At 34.8% G+C, this 24,145-nt stretch overlaps 2 protein-coding genes across 2 annotated transcripts in view; one reads left to right on the top strand and one right to left on the bottom strand.

Moving 5' to 3' along the window:
* LOC126747023 (uncharacterized) overlaps positions 1 to 24,145 on the bottom strand; it is a 312,317-nt gene that overhangs the window by 37,313 nt on the left and 250,859 nt on the right. The window lies entirely within an intron of this gene.
* On the top strand, positions 1,932 to 22,414 carry LOC126747012 (glucose dehydrogenase [FAD, quinone]-like). The gene is made up of 7 exons (XM_050455485.1): positions 1,932 to 2,122; positions 15,447 to 15,659; positions 15,715 to 15,980; positions 18,075 to 18,517; positions 18,575 to 18,760; positions 21,759 to 22,098; positions 22,148 to 22,414. The coding sequence occupies exons 1-7, from the start codon at positions 1,942 to 1,944 to the stop codon at positions 22,352 to 22,354; spliced, it is 1,836 nt and encodes a 611-aa protein (XP_050311442.1). The 5' UTR covers positions 1,932 to 1,941; the 3' UTR covers positions 22,355 to 22,414.

The raw sequence follows: 24,145 nt of genomic DNA, 5'->3' as shown, positions 1-24,145 counted from the left end.
CTTCTTGAAAACCTCTTGAGTATCATAAAAACTGTGACAGTCATCCGGTATCACATTTTTAAGTTCCTGTAAATGTTTATATTTTAATTTTTTTATTGGAATGTTGGATTTGTTAAACTGTGGATAAGTAAGTATTACTTCGGATATTTCCTTAGGCCTTAAGGGTAGTGTTTTCCATTCATCATCAAATAGCAATTTGTATTGAATTGTTCCATCTAATTTGTAATGTAAAGCACGAACATCCGTGACTGTAGGATCATTGGCTTTCCTACCTGGTCGAATATTTATATACTTCAAAAAAGAAGTTTTTGAATAGTCTTTAAGAAAGTCATACCCCAATATATAATATTAGAGTAGATATTAATATTTAGGTAGGACAGCGGTATAATAATATATATAATTATACTGGTGTCCTTAAAATAATTTATGAAATAGTGACTTATTAAGTTTAATTTGTTGTGGTATTTAGATCTTCTAAAATGTTCAAACGTTAAATATAGGTAATCTATATTTTTGTCTTTGACACTTTATTAAGACGTATCTATTAGCCACCTTAACCTGTGTTGTTGCGACAATTGCATAATTTGTTTTGGTAATTAGATATTCGTTGGCCTTTTTGAGATATTTTCCAATGTAATATTATAGTTCTTTTTATTTCTTTAACTTTTTAACTTTTATTAAGTAAAGGTAAGTTTCTTTTATTTTTGCCTAGTTCAAAATACTTCATTTGTACCCGCTTTTATTTATATATTTTAATTATGTAGTTTAAGCTATGGTTCTCCTTGCTTTGCATACTATGTATACTGCGTATATTTAAACATTTTCATTTTTATTATAATACTGCAAATAATTCTTTTTGTACTTATATGCAGCTATGATGTTAAATAAAGAATTTTTATATATTTTTTTTTGATTTTTTTAATTTTATCAAAAATTTATTGAATTAGGCAGGAAAAATTGGCTGAAAACGAGTGAGCATCATATTTGAAGTTCCTCAAAAATTAACGTCTTTATTAACAAATCAATTAACAAGAATAACCGTACAATTCTGACTCGGGTCTATTTAGCACTGGATACATACTCAATAAAACACTTATCCTACCGCTGCGCCCTATTTAAAATTCCACCCGTGCCCGATCCATTCTCACATCCAAGGGGGTTGGGGAGGCAGAAGTGGGGGCGCAGGTAAAGGAAACTGCAAGCACTCAAGTAAATACACAATAATTGAACATTCGTTTAAGGTAACGGCTGTTCATTACGCTAAAAGGTTTCCCATAACTTAACGGGAAAGAATAACGCGCCTCCGTTGTGTTTATTTTTAAAAGAAAATTAGCAAACAAAAGTTTTTTTTGGGAAAACGGTTTATTGAACAATCAACATATTATTATAATTATTCCTGGTAGGGTATAAAACAATAAATCTAATTGCTTAAAAAATATAGACTAACACTTAAAATGCTTTCATTGTATAGTTGATTTGTTGAATATAGATAATCTTTTCTGTAAATAATCTTTAATAGGTAATTCTGATAGTCCTTAACTTGTTTTTAATAAAAATATGGTCTATACAGGTTTGAGCGTCTGATGTTACTCTAGTAAATTAGATTTTTAATACCATAAAAAACTTATTATTAACAAATTCATTTATGACTGTATAGTATGACCTTTATGGCTCACCATGTAAGTGACGTAAAAAACAACTTAAAGGGGGTTGTTAATGGATTGGGTGATAAATGAAAATAGGTTATGGTTTCAGGTGATATGCTTCTAAGTGTGTCATAAAACTTGTTTTTCCGGCATTTCTTAAAAGCCTGTCTATCGTCGCTAATTATAATATGCCTATATCTTTCCTTTATTAATTGCTTAAGATAACAAAATTGAACCTATAAAAAGTGGGCAGGTATGTTTTTAATTAAGTTGTTATTTGAAATTTTCTTGAAAAATGTTGTTGATGCCAACGGTTGTGTTGGTAATTTTAGGTGTTGTTCATGTAAAAGGGAAAGTTTGGAACGAATTTGTGGAGGAAATCGGGGATTATCTAGATACTTATCGGGGACATTATTCACCTACTAATAACGATGAGTTTTTTAAGGTCCAAAATGACTCATATGTTGATATAGTTGGTAAGAAATAAGCAAATTTCTTCAAAAAACTTTTTAAAAAATCAAAATATTTTCATCGTCTTGGTACTCATTTTTAGCTAATTTTTCCTCCCTAGCTCAACGGCGAAGTCAGATGTTTGATGCGGTCAATGGTTTTCACTAAAACTCAAAATCCAAAAAAGTTAAAAATCCAAATTTTCCTATTGCCATAATACTCGTTTTCCGCTAATTTTTCATTCCTATTTCAACAGTCAGATAAGAAACAAATGCAAGTCACCGAAGTAATCCAGCTGGGATCCTTGGTGGCAATCTCCAACTTCATTAAATCGGAGAGAGTTGATCTTGGAATCATATACACAATTTCTTACCATCTATAGATGTTGTAGGTTGTAAGACTACTATTAACTATCTTGTACTTAATTATTAATATACAGGTATCCTAAAACAATATACGTTTTAGCATATAGAAAAAACTTATATACATTTTTGAGGGTATTTCGACTCGTGTATTTCGATACATTCGCATCGTGTTGGTACTCGTCTAAAATTATGTCGTCTCTACTATACTCGTCTATAATTATATTATATTGTCTCGTATTAAATGAGACTTTTAATACCGCCAACTGTGACACTCAAAACCCCCTAATTATTACCCCTATTTAAATTTAAATAAAATTGAAATATTAAAATACATTCATATCTCATCCACGTACAATTTATTGACCTTTATACGTAATAAAGTAGCGTACACAGCCGGATTTTACTTCCGGTATCATTTATCCTTGTCTGAATACATGTCCGCTACAAAATGCAAATTAAGCCATAACGTTATGGATATGCTTAAAATGAGACGTTTATCCGCCTCAAATTAATTTATGACTATATACAGGGTGGACAATTTTCCTGTATGGTTCACTCTGTATGTGACGTAAAAAAAAACAACTTAAAAGGGTTTTTAATGGATTGGCTGATAAATTAACATAGGTTATGGTCACAGCTGATATGCTCCTAAGTGTGTTATAAAACGTTGTTTTTCTGGCGTCTCTATCGTCACCAATTATATACATATATCTTTCAGGTACTAATGGCTTAAGATAGCAATAGTAAACATATAAAAAGTGGGTTGGTATGTTTATAATTAAGTTGTTTTTCGAAATTTTCTTGAAAATGTCGTCGATGCCAACGGTTGTTTTGGTAATTTTGGGTGTTTTTTTAAATGTAAAAGGCAACGTTTGGAACAGCAAAAAGTAGTTTGTAAAGTTGACTATAATTTTTAAAGGGCTGCTTTTAGACTTTTATATGATAGCTTTCTCGAAATTGAGTGACTTAAATGTGTTTGGAGAACTCGTTTTATTAGAATATGTAGTTTTTTCTTAATAAGCATGTTCCAAAAACCCTAAAACGAAGATGATCCATGGTTTTCCACAGCAATAATAAAATTATTAAAAGAGAAACATCCCGCCTATAATTAAAAAAAAAGTCCATTTCCACCCAGACCGACAAGATCACGGAGGTTTCTACTTCTTCACAATCAAAATCTCCTACACCTCATAAAATCATTGCTAGAAAGCAATGGCATTATGTAGTGGTATCCAACATTCCATCCCAATACACAGTAAATCAACTTGCTCACTCCATCAAAAAAAAACTTGGAACTGCTGACTTTATCCGATGTTTTCCATTGCCGAAGAATAAGAACAATTCAGACTCCAGTTTTAAAATTGGTGTTCAAAATGAGCCAGCTGGTACTGTAATTGATGGTCCATCATTGTCGCCGTTGGTTGTTCAGCCGATTGGCTCCGATAAAGAGGCGATAGCTGCAAGCAAGTCACTAGGACGGGAGCATGTCACCATCAAGTTTGTGGAGAAGGCCAAGGATGATGATGAGTTACAAATGGACCCGATGATTGAGTTCGGATGCTGATAATGGACGTTACTTGCTGGCTAGACTGAGAGACCCATCTATCTTAAAAACCGTGAGGCTCTATCTGGCATACCTCCATGATCAACCCTCGAATGTATGTTTTGAAGGGCACACCAACACCAGTGTCAAATTAATGCTGGCATCTGAGGGACTACCTACTGACTTTGATTCCCTGCGACGTCTTTATAACCGCTTCCACGACGTCTATGGTATTGGCTCGGATGAAATTGAAGAAGACCTCTCTGCTTTTAGATCCATTTTTTCATCTGAAAGACTTTTACGGCTTCAAAAAGTTAGAGAAAGTCATGCTAACTATTTTTCTAGCGGTTCCCCATCTAGAAATAAAAATTTTTAGATAAAGTAACGTGAAAAGAGGATCGAGCACCCTCTGATAAATCGAACAATAGCAAGCTTAGTGTATTTCTACTTGATATTCATTCCTTAAGACACAAAACAAATGATCTATTTCTTTTATTGGAAGAGCTAAATTTTCCAGAAATTGTTGCTATAACTGAACATTGATTAAACATAGATGAACCTGTCTTTATTAAAAATTACACTACAATAGCAAGATTTAACAGAAGTAATTTATCCCATGAAGGTACTATGATAATGTCTACAATCACCGATTTTTCACCAGTAACTAAGTTTGATAACTTATTATCTGAAAAAGTTTTTGAATTTTCCATCGTTCACCATAAGTTATATGACCTCTATACTAACTTGACGTTGATGTACAGACTTTCTGTCTAAAACTTCTAAGCTTGCTAGAATCCATGCCTCTAAAAAGTAAATTAATTTTGTGCGGCGACCTTAATATTGACTACTCCAGTGTGTGTGTTGCTCAAGAATCTCTTCAGTCTATTTCCGATTCAATGGGTTTTTCAATGCATGTAAATTCACCAACCAGAATAACTAAAACTAGTTCCAGCACCATTGACTATATCGTGTCATCGCTTTTACTCTGAACTTCGTTGATTGTACTGTTCTCAATTCCGGTTTTTCTGACATGAAGCTGTTTTGGTCAGATTTACTATTGATACTTTAAGCAATAATAATTATCGTAAATCAGGCCGTATTTTTTGTAAAAAAAAATTTTTGAAGTTCAAGAATCTATGCCAAACAGCTGACTGGGGTCTTATCTCTGATGATATCGTTGGTGAGTTTTCTAGATTTGTAAAGACCTTGTCAAGTATTGCGAATAAGTCCTTTCCTGATAGACCCATCAAAATTAAGCATCATAAACCCTGGTCCACTAAAGGCTTACGTGTGTCTGCAAGGAACACACCTTCTCATGATCCACTTTCATATCTCTCTAATGAAAACTTATATGGAGTTTCTTTTTTATCCTTGTACTAATAACATAGTTTCAAAGTACAATAAACGAAATAAGAAACATATTATCATCTGGTACAGATGGTCTTACTCCCCATACTCCCCATCAATTTGGCCTCTTGAGTAAAAATGCACTTTTTAACAGTGTTCACTCCTGTATAAACAATCATCATTCAACAGCAACTATTTTCTGTGATTTCTCCAAGGCTTTTGATTGTGTAAACCATACTATCTTGATCAACAAATTACAGCACTATGGGTTCAGAGAAACGCCTCTCGAATGGTTTAAGTCCTATCTTAGCTACAAAAGTTAGCTTGTAAAGGCTAATACGACCGTGTCTTCTAGCTGACCATTAGAATGTGCGGTACCTCAAGGTTCAGTTCTGGACCCAATTCTGTTTCTGCTATTTATTTATGATATGGCCCATCTTAACATTAGCGGCAAAATCTGTCTCTTTGCCGATGATACTAGCTTTACATGGAGCAATCCGGATGTTGCGGCACTTCATGCAACTATTGCTAAAGACCTTATCAACATTAAATCGTGGTGCGATTCGAATCTTCTCTCCTTAAACATCTCAAAAACTAACGTCTTGTCTTATAAAGGTACTATCCAACCCTTTGTACTTAGCAACACCAGCTTGGACGTTGTTGAATCTGTGAAATATTTGGGACTTATTGTTGACAGCTCTTTGAAGTGGAAATTAGATATCGATGTTCTATCTAAAAAATTAAGTTCAGCTTGATTCAAATTAAACACTACAATCTAACTTAAAAGACTTTATACATAATAAATAATATATATGTAACTAATAAACAAAAAACAATAAACACAAAAAAATTGGCATTGTTTCTTAGTTAGAATCCGGATCAATGTTTTCTTCTTCCGAATTGTCTAACTCATCAGAGCTAGCATCACTTTGATCATCATCCTCTTTTATAATTAATTTTTCAGGGATGTCTTCCATTATCTGATCAGTTTTCCAATACCTACTCTCTATATCTATAGGGGAAAGGCGGGCAAAATGAGATAGTTTGTCTCCAAATAAAGATAACTTTAGTATTAATTGACACAGAAACTTTAAAATAATTTTTACATATCATGCCTAAGTTGTAAGAGCTTAAAATAAAATAAAAAATATACACGTTTTTTGTAATTTGAGCAAAACAATGCTTATTACGATATTTTGCTCGCACGGTCGGGCAAAATGGGATTGGACCTTATAGTCTAAGAGCTGGCTACATGAAAGTGCCCGCATCAGGTACATGGCTAATTTATATTAAAAATAATAGTATTAGTGTAGACGAATATAAAAATGAATGTCTGCCATTGCAAAACTGGGGCGCAAAGGGGGGATACGCAGTGAAAGTGGTGAATTTTGGGTGGGAAAAAATTCATAAGGTACAGGGATTCTATGTACGGGAAAAGTTTTGTTATATATTTGAGAAAGTGTAAAAAAATTGGCAGACATTTTGTGAGGGGCTAACTCGCCGGCAGACTGAGCTAAAGATTGCAAAAATTAATTTAAAAAAAAATCATAAGGTACATGAATTTCAATTATTGTATTTTAAAGTTCAAACATTCCAAAAGTCATTTACAAAATGGCAGATAAAAAAATGAGGGCTAAGGCCGCGGCAGACGAGGACAAAAAGTGCGCTGCACATCAACATTTTTAGTCACATTCTTGATATTTAAGTGCAGAAGAATTATTATCGATATTTATGAAATATATCAATGAAACTTATTATTTTATAACTTTTATTTTTAGGAAATTTTAAAAACAATTTGATTTTTTTAACGTTAATATTATGGTTGTTTATAAGTATATCAATTTATTTTAAACGATTAATTATTATTAGTCAGTATTTGGTTTCTTCACTTGTGAAAAGTGAAGGTAAATGCTCACAAAATTTTGAAAGCGAAAGTAACCAAATTACTTGTCGCAGGTATAAGGTCCCAGATTTATATAGGTATATTTGGGAGCGGAATATAATATAAATGTTGATGGGGGGAAGCAGATGTTTTCGTGTATAATAGAGCAAGCGACGCAGTACAAAGTGATGCCGCACAAGGCCACTGAGAGTTTAGTATATTCCAAAACGTAGAAGAGAGTAGACGTTATATTTCAAAATTTTTGATTTCGTTTACATCATGGCTACGAGTGGGAAGAAGTGCGTTTTTAACTGTAGCATGATCAGTGAAAAAATAATAATTTTCGAAGAAGACAAATTAAAAAAGTGCCAACATATAACAAAATAAAATACTGAATTTTGCTACTTCAACCCAGAAAAGATTTGTCTCGATAAATAATAAAGTTCAAGAAGTACGACTGGAGCGTGACTTGTTCGGCCGAATGTTAGCCATTTCAATAAATGACAATACTAATGTTGAAAAAAATTTGACTTATCCTCTAACACCTGTTCCAATGTGTATGTGTCACTTGGATGGATCGATTTATAAAACAGATAAATCTGTTTTGTTGAAGTCATTGGAAAAAGATGTTCAAAGTACAGCCCCAAGCTACACTGACATTTGTTTAATAGACGGATTCTTTCTCATACATTGTATCTAGGATTTACCAAAAACATTCGGAAGCATCTCCAAAAAAATACTTCAAATGGTGACTAACAATGCAGCCCGTGAAATTCATGTAATTTTTGATAGATATTGGTCACCATCTATCAAAGATTACGAAAGATCTCAGCGAAGCGGTTCCTCTGGTAATCGTATGTACGTGATTTCTGGACCTGAACAATCAAGACCATCAGATTCAATAAAGAACTCCGAAATAGCTTTTTCAAAGAAGCACTCGTGAAATTTTTAATCGTCAATTGGCAAAATCACGAATTAATTCCATTCTTTCACAATAAAAAAGTGCTACTCAATTTTGATAACTGTTATCAATATGAAGCTGTGAATGAACGCATATTATTTTCAAAAAATGATAAGTATACTCTCGATTTGCATGAAGAAGCGGATTCAAAAATAGTATATCATGCGTGCAATATCGAGTCAACAGCGAACATTCTAATAAAATGCTCAGATACGGATATCTTAATTATTATGTTGGCTAATATGATTCACGTACAACACAATAGCAAAGTTTATATTCAAACAGGGGTTTGGAATAAGCAACGAATAATTGACGTATCGGCGTTGCATGAAAAGTTAGGAGAGAGAATGTGTCAATCTCTGCCAGGATTTCATGCTCTAACTGGCTGCGATTTTAATCCCGCATTATTTCGTAAGGGAAAGCAACGTCCTTTACAGATCTTAAAGAAAAATGAAGACTTACAAAAAGCATTCGGCCAAATTGGACATGAAGACTGTGATGAAACCGCTGTTTTCCCGATTCTTGAAAAGTTCATCTGTAATTTGTATAACTTTCCGTTGTTGAGCTTCGTAAATGATGCGCGATTCGCCTTATTTTTAAAAGCCTATAAGGTCAATGATTTGGAGGAACCTTTCCAGAAAAAAAAATTGCAGAATTTTGACTCATCCACTTTACCTCCTACCCAGGCTGAATTAACGCAGCATTTATTGAGGACCAAATATATTGCTACAATATGGAAAAATGCTCATAAGAAAATTCCATCATATTTACGACCAGAAACTTGCGGATGGATATTAGTAGAGGGAAATTATACATTTAAATGGTTCGACGGACCACAGCTGCCTAGTACAATACAAGATATTATTGATACTGGAACAACCGAAGGTAATATATTTATCCACAGAACATATAACTTTTCTATTTTATTAAATGCCGAAAAATTATTTTACTTTGTACTTTGTTACAGGCGATGAAGACCTTAATGCAGAAAGTGAATCAAATGAAGAAGAATATATCGATAGCGAAGGAGATATCACGTCCGAATCAGATTCCGATTGCGAATGTGACTGAAAATGTTGATGTGCAGCGCACTTTTTAACCTCGTCTGCCGCGGCTTTAGCCCTCATTTTTTTGTCTGCCATTTTGTAAATGACTTTTGGAATGTTTAAACTTTAAAATACAATAATTGGAATTCATGTACCTTATGATTTTTTTTTTAATTAATTTTTGCAATCTTTAGCGCAGTCTGCCGGCGAGTTAGCCCCTCGCAAAATGTCTGCCAATTTTTTTACACTTTCTCAAATATATAACAAAACTTTTCCCGTACATAGAATCGCTGTACCTTATGAATTTTTTCCCACCCAAAATTCACCCCTTTCACTGCGTATCCCCCCTTTGCGCCCCAGTTTTGCAATGGCAGACATTCATTTTTATATTCGTCTACACTAATACTATTATTTTTAATATAAATTAGCCATGTACCTGATGCGGGCACTATCTATGTAGCCAGCTCTCCGTCTATTACTTGCATAACTCACAAATTAAAACGGCTTCGTCATCTTCGTCTTCAAATCCTGCGCATGAGTTATGGGCCCAGTGGTGACACATTGAGCATGCTATCCATCCTTCCGTTGACGAAGAGTAAAAATCTCTACAGTAGAGGCACTCCGCATCACTAACTTCACTGTTACTTGAGTCATTATTTTTCAGAATGGTGGAGGCTTTAGTAATTTTTTTCTTTTTTGGTGATGGTGCAAGGTTTTTCTTCACAAGAGTGTTCCCTTTAGAATTTTTATTCTTTTTTTGCTCAGCTTCCTCTAGCTCGTTTTTGTAAGGCGAAGACGATAAAATAGCAGTCTTTCCTCTTTTATGAGAAACTCTTTTTTCAGTTTGTTTTGTTTTAGGGATTGGAATTATACCCTCAGGACTAACAATCTTAAAGCTTACGTCTGAATCTTTTGATGTACCTGGTTCGGAAATATCAATTGGTTCTGGAGTTTTTTCTTTAACTAAATTAATTTCCGATAGTTGTGTTTCATTCATAGTTTCACTATTATTGTTTTTAGGTGGTAAGTTTACATTTTGTTCAGTATTTGTTGTTTCGGAAGGCAAAAAGTCTGCATAAGTGAAAACATTCCTATTAACTGGCCAAACTCTAGTTTTTAAAAATCCATTCATGGCAGTAAGCGGAGTAGCTGCTCTGACGTAAGCTACACAAAATAATTTAGTTATTTGTTGTAAGGTAACTACGAGACCAGGATTAGACCTCTAAGCCATTTGCCTACTTCTTATTGGTTTCATTAAAGCTACATCTAGAGCTTGTAGCTGATGGGTGCAATGGGGAGGGTAGCAGATCAAAATAACTCCATGGTCCCTGGCGTAATTAATAACTTCCAGTTTTTTTGTGTGGGATGAATGTCCATCCAAAAGAAGCAGAATTGGTCGGTCTTTTGAGGGCTTGGCAAATTCAACAAATTTTTTGAACCAAATAAAGAATAAATTTTTATCCATCCACCCACTATCATTTAGCTCTACCCAACCGCCAGGAACAATTTCATCCATGAAAGCTTGTTGCATTTTTTTTCTACCATATATAAACATGGGAGGCATGTATGCTTCTGAAGCCGAAAAGCATATTTCAACAGTGACGGTCTCACCCCTCTCCCCTGACCTCAAGGCTCCGACTTGTCTTTCCCCTTTAGTGGCAATAATTTTAGATATTCCCTTTGGATTAACTGACACTCCGGTTTCGTCCCCATTATAGATTTTATCGGCTGTCAGTTGATATTTATCTACAGTTTCGATAAGTAAGTTAAAAAAATTACCTACAGCCACTTTATTAAACCCCATTGGTCGAGCTCCAGATGTTGCTTCTGGTGTTCTGATTGAAAGTTCTGGACGCAAAAAACTCTGCATCCAATCATTCCCAGCCATGGCAAGTTCTTTATTAAACGGATGATTAAGTTTATTGAGCTCAGCTAATTGAAATGCTAAACGCCTCCATTCAGTCATCGTTAATCCAATCAATCTTTTTTCCATGTGCGTTAAATAATTTGCAAGGTCTTGTTCCTGTTCAGGAGTGAATATTGCCTTAAATCGTCCCAAAGATTTAGTAACAACATAACCGGGATTTCCCCTAGCTTTTTTAACGTGGCGCTCTAATGTAGATTGAGGCACATTAAAACTGGTAGATGCTCTATAGTACCGCATTTTGCCATTTAATACTGCTATTACAGCATTCTGCATACTGTCCGTGGACCATTCGTGTCGGTCAGAATGGCGGTTGTACTTAAACACCACCATCTGAAAATAATAATTATTATTATTGTTTTATATTGGGCGGATAAAATGGGGTAGTACCCCGTTTTGCCCAAATGCACATTTTGAGGTTAGGTATATTTTTTCCATGTTCGATTAAAAAATTACTAATCATTTTTACACAGAAATATGCCTAAATGTGTATACTTTTCCATAAAGAATACCAATTAAATATAAATTACAATTATGGTTCACTTACCTTTTATTAAATTATTGACGAAAATATACCTGCACCTCTAAAACAAACACCGCTCGACTGACCGATATTCACGCAGCTTCTGAAGTGACAGCGCTTTTTGCCATCGATCGGGCATGGTCTTAAACTAAGCTGTACGAACTTTCGGATAGATGAAGCTGGCTGTACTAAAAATAATCTCGGCACCTCGTTTTGCCCGCCTACCCCATCTTGCCCGCCTTTTCCCTAACATGTTGGAATTGTTAACAATGATTGGAACTGACAGACTCAATACCCTCATATAATAAATCTAATAATTTGTTATAGCTGTTAAATCACCAGTATTATAATTTCTTAAATAACGCTTTACTTCGGCCCACGCTAATTCTATAGGGTTTAATTCGCACATGTGGGGTGGTGTTCTTAGTGGAATATGTCCATGTTCTTACACCAAGTTGTCTATTTTATCATTTTTAGTGGTCGTACATATTAAATCGTAAAGCTCAAATTTTCTTTTTGATTCGTCAAAATTAATTTTATTGTCTGAGCCAATTCACTATTACACCTTTTGTCGAGGATTTGGTGGACACAACTTGCTAATACAGAGTGATGATTAACTTGATTAATATTTGATTAATTGAATAATAATGATTACTTTTGTTTCGTTTTTTTATGTGGTCCCTTAGAAAAATAATGGATTCAATTTGTAGATTTTTGTCAACCTTTTAACCATGTCACATAAGTTTTTTTCCACTCGGTATAGTTAAGGCGCTATTTTAGCCGTACGCCTTGCTGACGCACCTTGTATAAAGTACAAGGTAAGTGCAAAAAGCGGGAAAATGCAACCACGCAAGCCACACACAAAGCTAGTATATTTCAACCAGTAAAACCAGCGCCATCTGATTCCTAACCTGAACCTAAAAGCTCATAATAAAGACCGAATCCTTACAATAATGCATCTATTGTTTATACGTCTTGGTTTCAAGCTAAGCGCGAGAGACTGCATTAACGCGAAGCACGTGTATTTTTAATTTGCTGGCTTTTGCCGAAAAACTGAAGGTAAGTATTTTATTTTAGGTGAAATAATAGGGTATAAGGGTATTATTTATGAATTGTATTGTTTTAAATAAGTATCGCCAATTATTTTTTGTTTGTTTACAAAATTGCACTTGCCTCGTCGAAAATCGACCGTGGGGCAAGTGCAACCACATATTGTAGGGAAAGGGCAATCATTAGATTGCACTTTCCCGATGGGTGTTTTTTGGTTTTAGATGGTTAGAAGCTATAAAAGAAAGACACAACGAGGAACAGGTTATACAAAAGAAGCTATTGCAGCTGCGATTCAGAGCATAAACTCCAACCTATTAAGTTTAAGAGCTGCCTCAAAAAGATACTCTATTCCATACAGTACTTTACAGTGCTATCTGTCTGGTCGTCGTGCCAAAAAAAGCCAAACTGGAGGGTGTTGTACAGCGTGAAGAATTGCTAGTCGAGTATCTAAAAACTTTAGAAAAAGGTGGTTTTGGTCTTTCACGAAAGGAGCTTTTGGACGTCATTCAACAGTATGTGAATCGGAGTCAAATTAAAACACCCTTTAAAAACGGACGTTCTGGCAAAGACTGGTTTATTCTTTTTAGACGACGTCATCATCTAGCAATAAGAAAACCGCAGTCGGTTGAATATGTTCGAAAAAAGCAAACCGATGAAAAGGCACCACCTTTAGTAATTTTTAAGGGCTTAAACTTATGGTTCAATTGGATTCCTGAAAGTACGGATAATAAATGCCCCAACATGCTGCTGGTAAAAATGGCTGGATAAACTGCGAAATCTTTATTAACTTTTTAAAGAATAATTTGGTTACCACATTCACTGAAGAGACACCTGTACTGCTGATATACAACGGACATGCCACCCATATTACCGAAGAAGTTGTACAGTTTGCAAAAACTCAAAATATTGAAATTTTTAAATTACCAGCCCATACAAGTCATTTGTTGTAACCCCTAGACCTTTCTGTTTTTAAATCAGTTAAAGTATTTTGGGATGAAAGTTTGTGTGTTTGGCAACGAAAGAATCCAGGAAGGCGCGTTTCAAAACGGGAGTTTGCACTTCTCTTTGTAAAGATTTGGGCCAATTTGGAAACAAACATTATTAAAAGCGGATTTTGAAAAGGAGGAATTTTACCATTTAATAGGAATGTTATAACCCCTGACACGTATGATCGTGATATATGGTTAAAATACTAACAATTTCAGCATCAAAACAATAATAAGCCATCACTATCAGATAAACCTACAGACATTATAACCGAAAAGACACCGGAGCAAAGTGACCCATATTTTAAAAATATTTTATCGGATACAATACGACTGAATAAATCGGAAAATCCCCAAGCGATTAGACCGCGAAAAAAAAATTCAGCAGGTGCTGGAGCTTTAACTGCTACAGTGGCACACACAATTCTTGAAAGCAAAACTACGAAAGTCATTATCGGGCAAAACGATGTTCCAAGCACTAGTGAAATGAACAAATGGAAACCTAAAAAAAAACAGGAAGATAAGTTCAAGTTCAGAATCTTCAGATTACGAAGAGCCAACATATATTGACACCGAGGATGACATAGATTTGGAATCAAATAGTTCCAGAGTAAGCCTCTCAAGATTTTGTGATGTACAGGAAATTACTGAAGAATCTGATGGCTCAGAAAACATACCTTTGAGCGAATTAAAAAATCCATCAGATAAGGATCAGCCTAAAGATCTAGCTGTAGGAACATACATAAAAGTGGTATTCAAATCTCGAAGTTGTGAGAAAATATACGTTGGCTTAGTGACCGAAATAATTGAGCCATTTAAAATGTATGACTGTTCATTTATGAAAGTTGCTGTAGGGAAAAATATCCCAAAAATACTTTTATTTTCCCAGACGTAGAAGACAAATCAGTGGTGTATAAGTATGAAGTTTTGAAAGTTTAAATAGACCGGTGGTCAGACGGGGGCTTTACACTTTTTCTCCATTTTACGTTTTTTACTTAACAAAATTGCGATATGGATTTGGTTTTTTTGTACTTTTTCTCAAATTTCCACTTATTTGTTACATTCCTTTGGTTTAAATAAAAAATATGCTTAAATTTAAAAATATTGTTTCCTTTTTTCTGATGGTACGCATTTTATATTAAAGATATATCAAAAATATAATTTATTCCGATTTTTTAAGCTTACTAGAAATATGATGCTCTTTCCCGTTTTTTTTTATAATACGATTTAACTTCTTATTTTTTGTCCGATTGCACTTTCCCCCTCTGGTTGGGAAAGAGCAATCACCTGCAATTAAAAATATATTTATATTTCCAAAATTTGTAAAAGCCTTTATATTTTTAATACTATATCTTTATAGGAAACTCCTGAAGAAGTTCGCAAACAAAAATTAATTCGGCAATGTATATATTTAAAAAAAATATGAAGATGTAAAGAGGCACTATTAAAATTCTTGGTCGCACTTACCCCACCTTACCTTATGGCAATAATGCATTGATTTTTCAGTTGTTTGGTTGGGTATTATAGTTTTACAGAAATTAAAACAATTTTCAAAAATAATGAGAGTTTTAAAATATAATGATCAATAAATTTTACAACTAGTGCCATGGCTGTCGTCCTAAGGGGCCAAGCCGCCACTGGTTAAGTCAGTTTTTTCGGTCCTACCATTGGTCTTCTCAAAAATCCACTTTTTTCAACATCTAACAATGATTTTCCCCCCCAGATTACGGCTCCTACGACTTCATAGTAGTCGGGGCGGGTGCCGCCGGGTCTGTTCTAGCGAACCGCCTCACCGAAGGATCATTCACCGTCTTACTCCTCGAAGCAGGAGACGAGGGCGCAGACTTCCTCACCATCCTCGGACTCTCCACGTTCTTGACCACCTCCAAATGGAACTGGGGCTACACCACCACCACCCAGAGCAACTCCTGCTACAGTACGTCACGGGAACATCCACATTTTCTATCATTTATCGAGAATTTATTCTTCAGATATGCCGAAGCAACAGTGCAGTTACCCGAGGGGTAAAGCGTTGGGCGGCAGTTCCGTGATAAACACCGGAATGTACGTGAGAGGCAACGCCCGCGATTATGACAAGTGGGAGTCCCTGGGAAACTCCGGATGGTCCTACAAGGATTGTCTGCCGTACTTTAAGAAGTCCGAGAGGGCCCAGTTCGATCACGTGATCGATAAGGAGTACCACGGGTTCGATGGGGTGCAGGCCGTTGGAATACCCCCTGATAGCGAAGGAGGACTTGTAAGTATACTTTATTAGACCTTTTCAAACCAAAATTAGTGATGATGTTGTCATAATAATTATAAATATACAGGCATTACTGAGTATTAATTTTCTTCTTTATTATAATGCTTCAGTGTGTGGAATTTGAAATATATAAAGTTTATAAACAAATAAGAAAAATATTTCTATACACATAGGTGGATTAACTAAGATTTATATACAATAATAGTGCATCCGTAAAGTAGCCGATAAATTCAATAAAAATGAAATTCTTAAAAAATTAAATCTGAAAAAAATGCTTGAACCAGTTGATTTTAATTTTGGGTTTAGGGTTTTTCTACGTGGAAATTAAATATACAGGATGGTTCAAAAAAAGATATGACGTCATCAGTATGTTTTTTAAATGGAAATCACCATTTCTTAATGCAGAATCAGAAAGAACGCATTTTTCTACAAAGGATATGGCACAAATAAATAGTGGTTACATGAGCAATTTTGAACAAAAAATGATGATAAAATGTAAAATTAAAGAAATCTATCTAAATTAAATGTTCGAATTGAGCACCGTTAACAACCTGACAATAATCAAGGCGATTTAAAAATTCTCTTTGAACGTTGTCAATGATATCTGAAGTAATATTTCTAATTTCTTGGCGTATTTGTTCTTTTAAATCTTCTAAACTCACTGAGTGTCATACACTTTACTTTTTAAGTATCCCTATAAAAAATAATCGAGGAGAGTTAAATCTGGCGATCTAGGTGGCCATTCAATGAAACCTCGTCTACCTATCAAACTATTTGGAAAAACTTCATCTAGATAATTGCGAACGAGTAAAGCATAGTGTGGCGGAGCTTCATCTTGATAAAAAAAAGATCACGTTGGTCCATATCGGGTTCTTCCAAATTCGGATACAAAGTTATCAGAGCGGGGATAAGTTCATTTTGAAGAAAGTCCAAATACCTCTGACCAGTGCGAGTATCATCAAAAATGTCCTAAAACTCTTCCTTCCACTATACCGCACCCCACATTGGCTTTTTGATCTAGACAACAAAGTAATAAAGGACCTTCAAGATGCCCTGAACATTTTCAACGCGGAGTTGAAGCCTGCATCCAAAAATACAAAAAAAATATAAATAGTTCAATGTCTCTATTAAGTGGACTGTACACAGTATTTAGACCTTTTTCTTCTTTAAAAAGAGAATTGGTCCATACAAAAAGAAGAGGCATAAAAATTTCTGTACAGCCAACTAGTGTAGTCAGAAGAAAAATTAATTTCAACGGCCAAAGGTGTTTTCAGTCTAGAAAAAAACCTGCGAAATTTAGGAAAAACGAAAATGTGGCTCCTCATAGCTTAGCTACGTGTGTTAAACAAAACCGAGCTTTAGGAGCCCGAAATATTGCAAAGTTGTATTTTTTGTTACCTTTGAAGTAGTGTATGTAAGTGATTTTTTTAAATAAAGAAAAAAATATATAAATATTCACTGTAAAGTGTTGAATTACTTTCATCTTCCTTCAGAAATAAAAAATATATATTTTTTTATGTAAAAATTATATTCGGAAAATAAACTCGGAAGAGTGTGACAAAATGTAAGTGACATTTTCTCTATATGCATTTAGATGAACACACTCTGACACAGACTGAAGAGGTCCATTGGAATGGCCGGCGGAATCACCAGATTTAGCACCTCTTGAATTAAAAATTACTAAAATATAAACACCAATTTATTAGTTTAATAAATTGGTGAATACAAAAATCCTTCTCACAAAATATGTCACAAGGTTTGTCACAAACAACAACATAAAAACAAATTAATACTCAAAAACCCATCTTACGAATTCGGTTGAATTCGAATTTTTGGGTCCATTCTACTACAATCATGTCCCAAATATCCTAAAAGTGTCAAATAATATCAAATGCTTTAAACATAATTTTACTTTTGTGTATGTCTGAATGGTACTTTGAATGGTTCTAAGCGCAACACTAGCCTAAGCTTAGGGGCTAACATGGCTTTTGTATTTAACATTAGGTTGCAAACGAGTAGAAAAACGAGAATGAGGAGGAGGAGAAGATAAAGAAGAAAATGATTAAATTTTATATATTTTTTTTCCAGACCACCAAACTACTAGAGGCAGCAAAATACATCAACAAATCGGTCATAGACTATAACGGTGCGAGCCAAGACGGTATTGGCAGATGCCAATTCTATCTGGATTTTAACCGAAGAACGAGCGGCAACTACGCGTATATCCAGCCGGTGATCAACCGCACCAACCTGAACGTGACCATAGAGGCCCTAGTGACGAAAATCTTACTGGATCCAGATCAAAAAATGGCCCAAGGGGTGGAATTCTATAAGAAGGGCCAAAGGTACATGGCGAAGGCCAACAAAGAAGTGATCGTTTCCGGCGGGACCATAAACTCACCCCAGCTGCTCATGCTATCTGGAATTGGCCCCAAAGAAGAGCTGGACAAGCATAACATTGAGGTTTTTGAAGATTTACCTGTCGGCAAGTACTTGTCTGACCATATGTTTTATACAGGGGTCTGCTTTAGGTACTATTAAGACAAAATTTATTTGTTAAAATCTTGTGCAATTGTTGACGCTTTCAGTACAAATCAGACGTTTTACAATAACTCCCTGCTGCAAAGTCTGGAGAGGTGGAAAAAGGGACTGAGGACCTTCACCGAGGGCGGCCGAATCCAGACTGTGGGCTTCGTCAGTTTCGACGAGGAGGAGGGGGTGCCTATGGTGGAGTTCAGTTTGGCATTCGGGAGTATCAATGGATTTATGGATGCGTAAGATATTTTGAATCTAATTAATTGTCCCGGGAGAAAAGAGTTTCAAAGTATGACTGTTAGTTGGCGTCACGGTCTTACAGGAGCACATTGCTTATTTGACCCTAATTCATATTTTGAAGATTTTACATTTTCTGGTATTTTTTATTAGTTTTCCAGACATTCATAGGATTTTTGTCAGATATCTATAAATATATAAAAAAATATATTAATTTTTCCACGCTCTCTGGGTATACTGGAAATAACGTCAACGGGTCTGGAAGAGATATCAAAAACCAAGGATTCCTTCGGTCTATCGACAGTCTGGGTTTTTTTTTATTTATCGAGTTTGTCTGGAAAATACCTTTAAATTTCTGGCATAGAAAGACAAATATGGAATGCGAGGAAAACACAAAAAAATTACTTCAATTTATTTGACCTCAATTTTCATTTAAAGATATTTTTCCAGATAGTCGCGGCGGTTCTTTTCCAGCCTTTCAAGGGAAATTCACTGTCTATAGGCATATAAAAATTTATTTCAAATGTTTGAGATCCTCTGGATAGTCTGAAAATTACTTCATTTGCCTGAAAGAACGAATAAAAATGAATGGATTTATTGGATTTTCGAGGCCGGTGCCATGGCTTGCACATTATATTCCTAGAATAGAGGCATAGATTTGGAATACCTGGCATATTCAATTGCCCTGCTTTTTTAGTAGTCACGCTTTTTTCCAGGCTTTCAAAGAATTTTATCGGTCTATATAAATAGGCATTTTTCCAGACTCTCTGAATAGCCTGGAAATTATCTCATTTGCCTGGAAAAAGGAACAAAAATGAATGAGTTTATTAAATATTCCAGATTTTTGGGACAGTCTAAATAGACTGAAAATGAGTCCAACAGCTTGGAAAAAATATTAAAGCATCGAGTTAATAACATTTACCAGGCATTTCAGGTTATTTTACTGATTTTTTTCTCGAAAGTCGAGTATTTTTTTCCCGGCATTCACAGAATCTGTCTGTCTAAAGGCATATAAGAACTTACTTGCATTTTTCCAAACTTCTGAATAGCCTGGAAATTACCTCATTTGTTTGGAAAAAGGAACAAAAATGAATGAGTTTATTAAATATTCCAGATTTTTTGGATAGTTTGGAAAATTATGATATATTCCTAGAATAGAGGCATAGCCTTGAATCTCCCAAAAAAAAAATTGAATTAAGAAAGAAAAAATTGACTTAATTGCATTTTTCGAACATTTCAGGTAATTTTTCAGTTTTTGCTCAAGTTTTCCAGGCATTCATAAAATTTAGATAATCATTTATAAACATTCTAATTTTATTAAATACATTTTTCCAGGATTTCTGTATTGCCTGGAAATGAGTTCAACTGCCTGGAAGAAATATTAAAGCATTGAATTAATTACATTTACCAGGCATTTCAGCTTATTTTACTGACTTTTTTCCCGAAAGTCGAGTATTATTTTTCCAGGCATTCACAGGATCTGTCTATATAAGAATTTACTTGAATTTTTTCCAGACTCTCTGGATAGCCTGAAAGAAAATTAAAGTATTTTTTTTTATCTATAGGCAGTCTGGAAAATTCTTTCAAGTTTCTGGAATAAAGAGGTAGATTTTGAATGCCTGGAATATCTAAAAAATAACTGCATCTGTCTGGACGAAGCAATAGGCAAATTTTTAGACATTTTAGGCTTTTTCCAGTTTATTTTCGTAATTTTCTACACATTCATAGGATTTTAGACAGATATCTATAAACATAAAAAAAATATATTAATTTTTCCAGGCTCTCTGAATAAATCAAAGAAAATCAAGGATTTCTTCTGTCTATGGAGAGTCAGCATTTTTTAAAAAATTTGTCAGGCTCTCTGGAAAATTCCTTTAAATTTCTGAAGACAGGACATATATTTGGTATGCCAGGAAAATACAAAAAAATAATTCTTGGAAGAAGGAATAAAAATGAATGCGTTTATTAAATATTCTAGATGCTTAGGATAGTCTGGAAAATTATTGTATATGTTACTGGAATAGAGGCATAGACTTGTAATGTCTGGAATAACCCAAAAATTACTTCAGTTGCCTGCAGATAGGAATAAAAAAATTTAATTTATGCTCGTGAAATAGTTTCCGGGTATTTCACGTTATTTTCCTAATTTTTCCTCATATTCGAGACGTATTTTTCCAGATACTTAAAGGATTTGTCTGTCTTAAGGCATATAAGAACTTATTTTAATTTTTCTGGGCTCTCTAGATATGACAGAAATGTCTTGCCAACTGCCTGGAAGAAATTAAAAAATCCCTATTTTTGTCTGCTAGATTGTATCTTCCAGGCTTGTGATTTAAATTTTGATTGTAATTATTTTTCCTTCCTGTTTTTCTCCAGACAGTCTAGATTTCTTTAAGGTTTTTCGGGAATTTTATCCAAGTTTTCTGGAAAAATGGCATCAATTTGTCAAGCCAGGGATACACAAATAATGACTTCAACTGCCTGAAAGTGTTTAAAAAAAACACTTCATTCATGGTCCTTGGCAGGCATTTGAGTTAAATTTCGTAATTTTTCCTGGCAATAGAGTTTTCTTTTTAAATATTTTCTAGGTTCATTAAATAGCTTGAAAAATCCTGGAATAGGCAAGATGTCCTAAAAACCAGTTCAGCTGCCTGGAAGAATCAATTGAAAAAAGTATCTTCAACTGTCATGTTTCTCTTGGACTTGGAAGCTAGATAACTTAGAGGAAAGTTATGTCGGGATCGTTTTGTGCATTGAGAAATATTTAGTGGACATTTTTTTCTCAATACAAAACTATCGGTGCCATATTTTTGACATATTTCACTTTCAGTGATGATCAACTTAAGCGGTTGTCTAGATTTGGAGCTGGATAACTCACACAGTTCTGCCCGAATCGCTTGACATCTTAAGAAACAATGATAGGGCATTCTTCCCTCATTACAAAACTATCACTATCACCTTTTTATCTTCAGCAGTTGTTGAGATATTACAATTTTTTAGGCCTCCGGACGAGCATACTGACGCCCTCCATACCCACGACCCCTTCACTCAAATATGCGCCATAATGCTCTTATTGCATCCAAAGTCTGTGGGCGAGGTCACCCTGAAGTCGAGCGATCCAAGGGATTTTCCAAACATCAACCCCAATTATTTGACTACCCCTTATGACTTCTTCGCTTACAACAGCGGGATCCAGGAGGTGATCCAACTACTCGATTCCGAAGTCTTTAGGTCATGGAATGCCACACTGAACGTCCCGAGACTGCCCCATTGCGATAAGGAATATCACAAATTAACCACCGAATGGTGGTTTTGTACTTTGGTAGATATGGCTGGACCGGTAAGTTTCCATAAACCATCCGTCTTTGTCCAACCGAGTTTTTTTCCAGGGGTCTCACCCTATAGGTACGACAAGGATGGGAACTGATCCGAGATACTCAGTGGTTACTCCGGAACTGAAAATCCACGGGTGGGAGAACTTAAGGGTTGTGGATGCCGGGGTGATTCCCTATCATACCTCTGGAAACTTAAACGCCCCCACTGTGATGATCGCCGAGAAGATTTCAGATGTTATTAAGAAAACTTGGGGCTCTTAACGGCCTTAAGGGTTGTTTTAGTTGTAAATTTGTTAATAAATTAATATACGTTTTAATTAATTGAGCAGTTGCATTTGTTGCCTACCTGGGACTGAAAATAAGTTCCTCTATTGTCCAGGCGGTTTTCAGGCTCTCCTTCTGACATGTGTCATTTCCAGTTACCAATTTCTGGAAAATATGTATTGTTATCTCACACAATAGAGGGAAACAGTAGACCTAATTCCATCACAATTTCATCCTATTTGCGTTAACAGAGACAACGAATTTAAAGCTGGAGGAGCTTTTCCTTAGTGAAAGGATTTGCCTGAATCCCGTTCTGTCCGGCCAACTTTATCTGACAACTAACAAAGACACACATGAAACACTCCCTCGGATTCGTTATTTAATTTTAATTAGAGTTTTAAGCCAGATTACTTGAAAATTATTTCAATTTATAATATATATTCTCTTATCTTGATCGCTTTACACTTTAAACATTATATCGTTGATTGAATATTCAATCAACGATTATATATAGGGTTTATAGAGCATCCTTCTCTTAATGCTAAACCGTTAATTCAATATTTGTCTCTTTACTAGTTTGTGAGATATTTAACAATTATTAATCCTGACTTTTGAAGCTGAATTACTTGGAAACTTTTGACTGATTCGCTTTACATTCTAAACAACCTTTATAAAGCACTCTTTCCTTATTACAACACTATCGATTTCTTATTTGTGTCTTCGGTACTTTTTAAGGTATTGAACTTTTAGTGGAAAAATAAGTTTGAAAGCTCATTTGTCCTACTCTACTTAAGTTAAAAATTCTCAAAGCCGCTTTTGTCGCAAGTCTGGATCGCGCCTAATTCGACTGAAGAAAAGTAGACGATAATAAAGGGAGAAAAATTCGCTTCAATAAACGTGAAATTTTCCACCTTTATACACCCTTGCCTGGACTTCATTTATTATTTAACTTATCTGATAAGGAAAGTAGCCCATTGTACACTGGGCAATCCTCACCCCCTCCTGATAATTCCTCTTGATGTTGGAATTTTTAATTAAAGTTTTGTTCTCTGAAGCGTTCGATAAATATATGAAAGTGGACTTCAGGTGCATTTAAGTTATGCCATATAACTTAAAGGTCTATCTAAGTGACTGGACATTAAAAAAATATTTTAACCCATTAGCGCCGGAATTATTTTTTTTATGCTACTTACATTTTGAGATATTAGCCGTTACCATATGGCAACGCTAGGACTTTACACTACCTAAAATTGAAACAATCTTTTTAATTAGAAAATATTAAAATTTTATTATAGAACGTTATACTAAGTAATATAAAATAAGTAAAGAGTTTTAAGTTAACGGGAATGATAAGGTGCAAAGCAAAAAATACATAGAGCTACATCACATTTTGAACACATGGTTCTTACTGTGGAGTTGCATGTTTTGAGCGCACATCGTCTTCGTTTGTTTTGTGTTGTTTGTTGAACTAAATGGTCAAAACGATCAAACCGGATATTATCCGAAACTCGCGAATCTGAAGATTCCAATGCAGAGGCTCGTCGCCCAGATCCTGTCGGCAAAACTTGAAATTTTTTCAAGTTTACGGTCGCCAACTCTCTTTTATACTCTAACTGTGAAACCTTTTGTTTTCGAGATCGATTGTATAGTATCCAGGAGTTTTGAAGAGCAACATCGAAAATCCAGGTTAGCAACGGCCAATACCATTTCTTACCTCGAATACCGATGCGATAGCAGCCAAGGTTCTGGTCCATCTGATCAGTTCCTCCCATGTGGGCATTATATTTC

The sequence above is a fragment of the Anthonomus grandis genome, chromosome 18, assembly GCF_022605725.1.
Source record: "Anthonomus grandis grandis chromosome 18, icAntGran1.3, whole genome shotgun sequence".
NCBI lineage: Eukaryota > Metazoa > Arthropoda > Insecta > Coleoptera > Curculionidae > Anthonomus > Anthonomus grandis.
The sequence above is the reverse complement of the archived record's forward strand: the minus strand, read 5'-3'. Positions and strand labels throughout refer to the sequence as shown.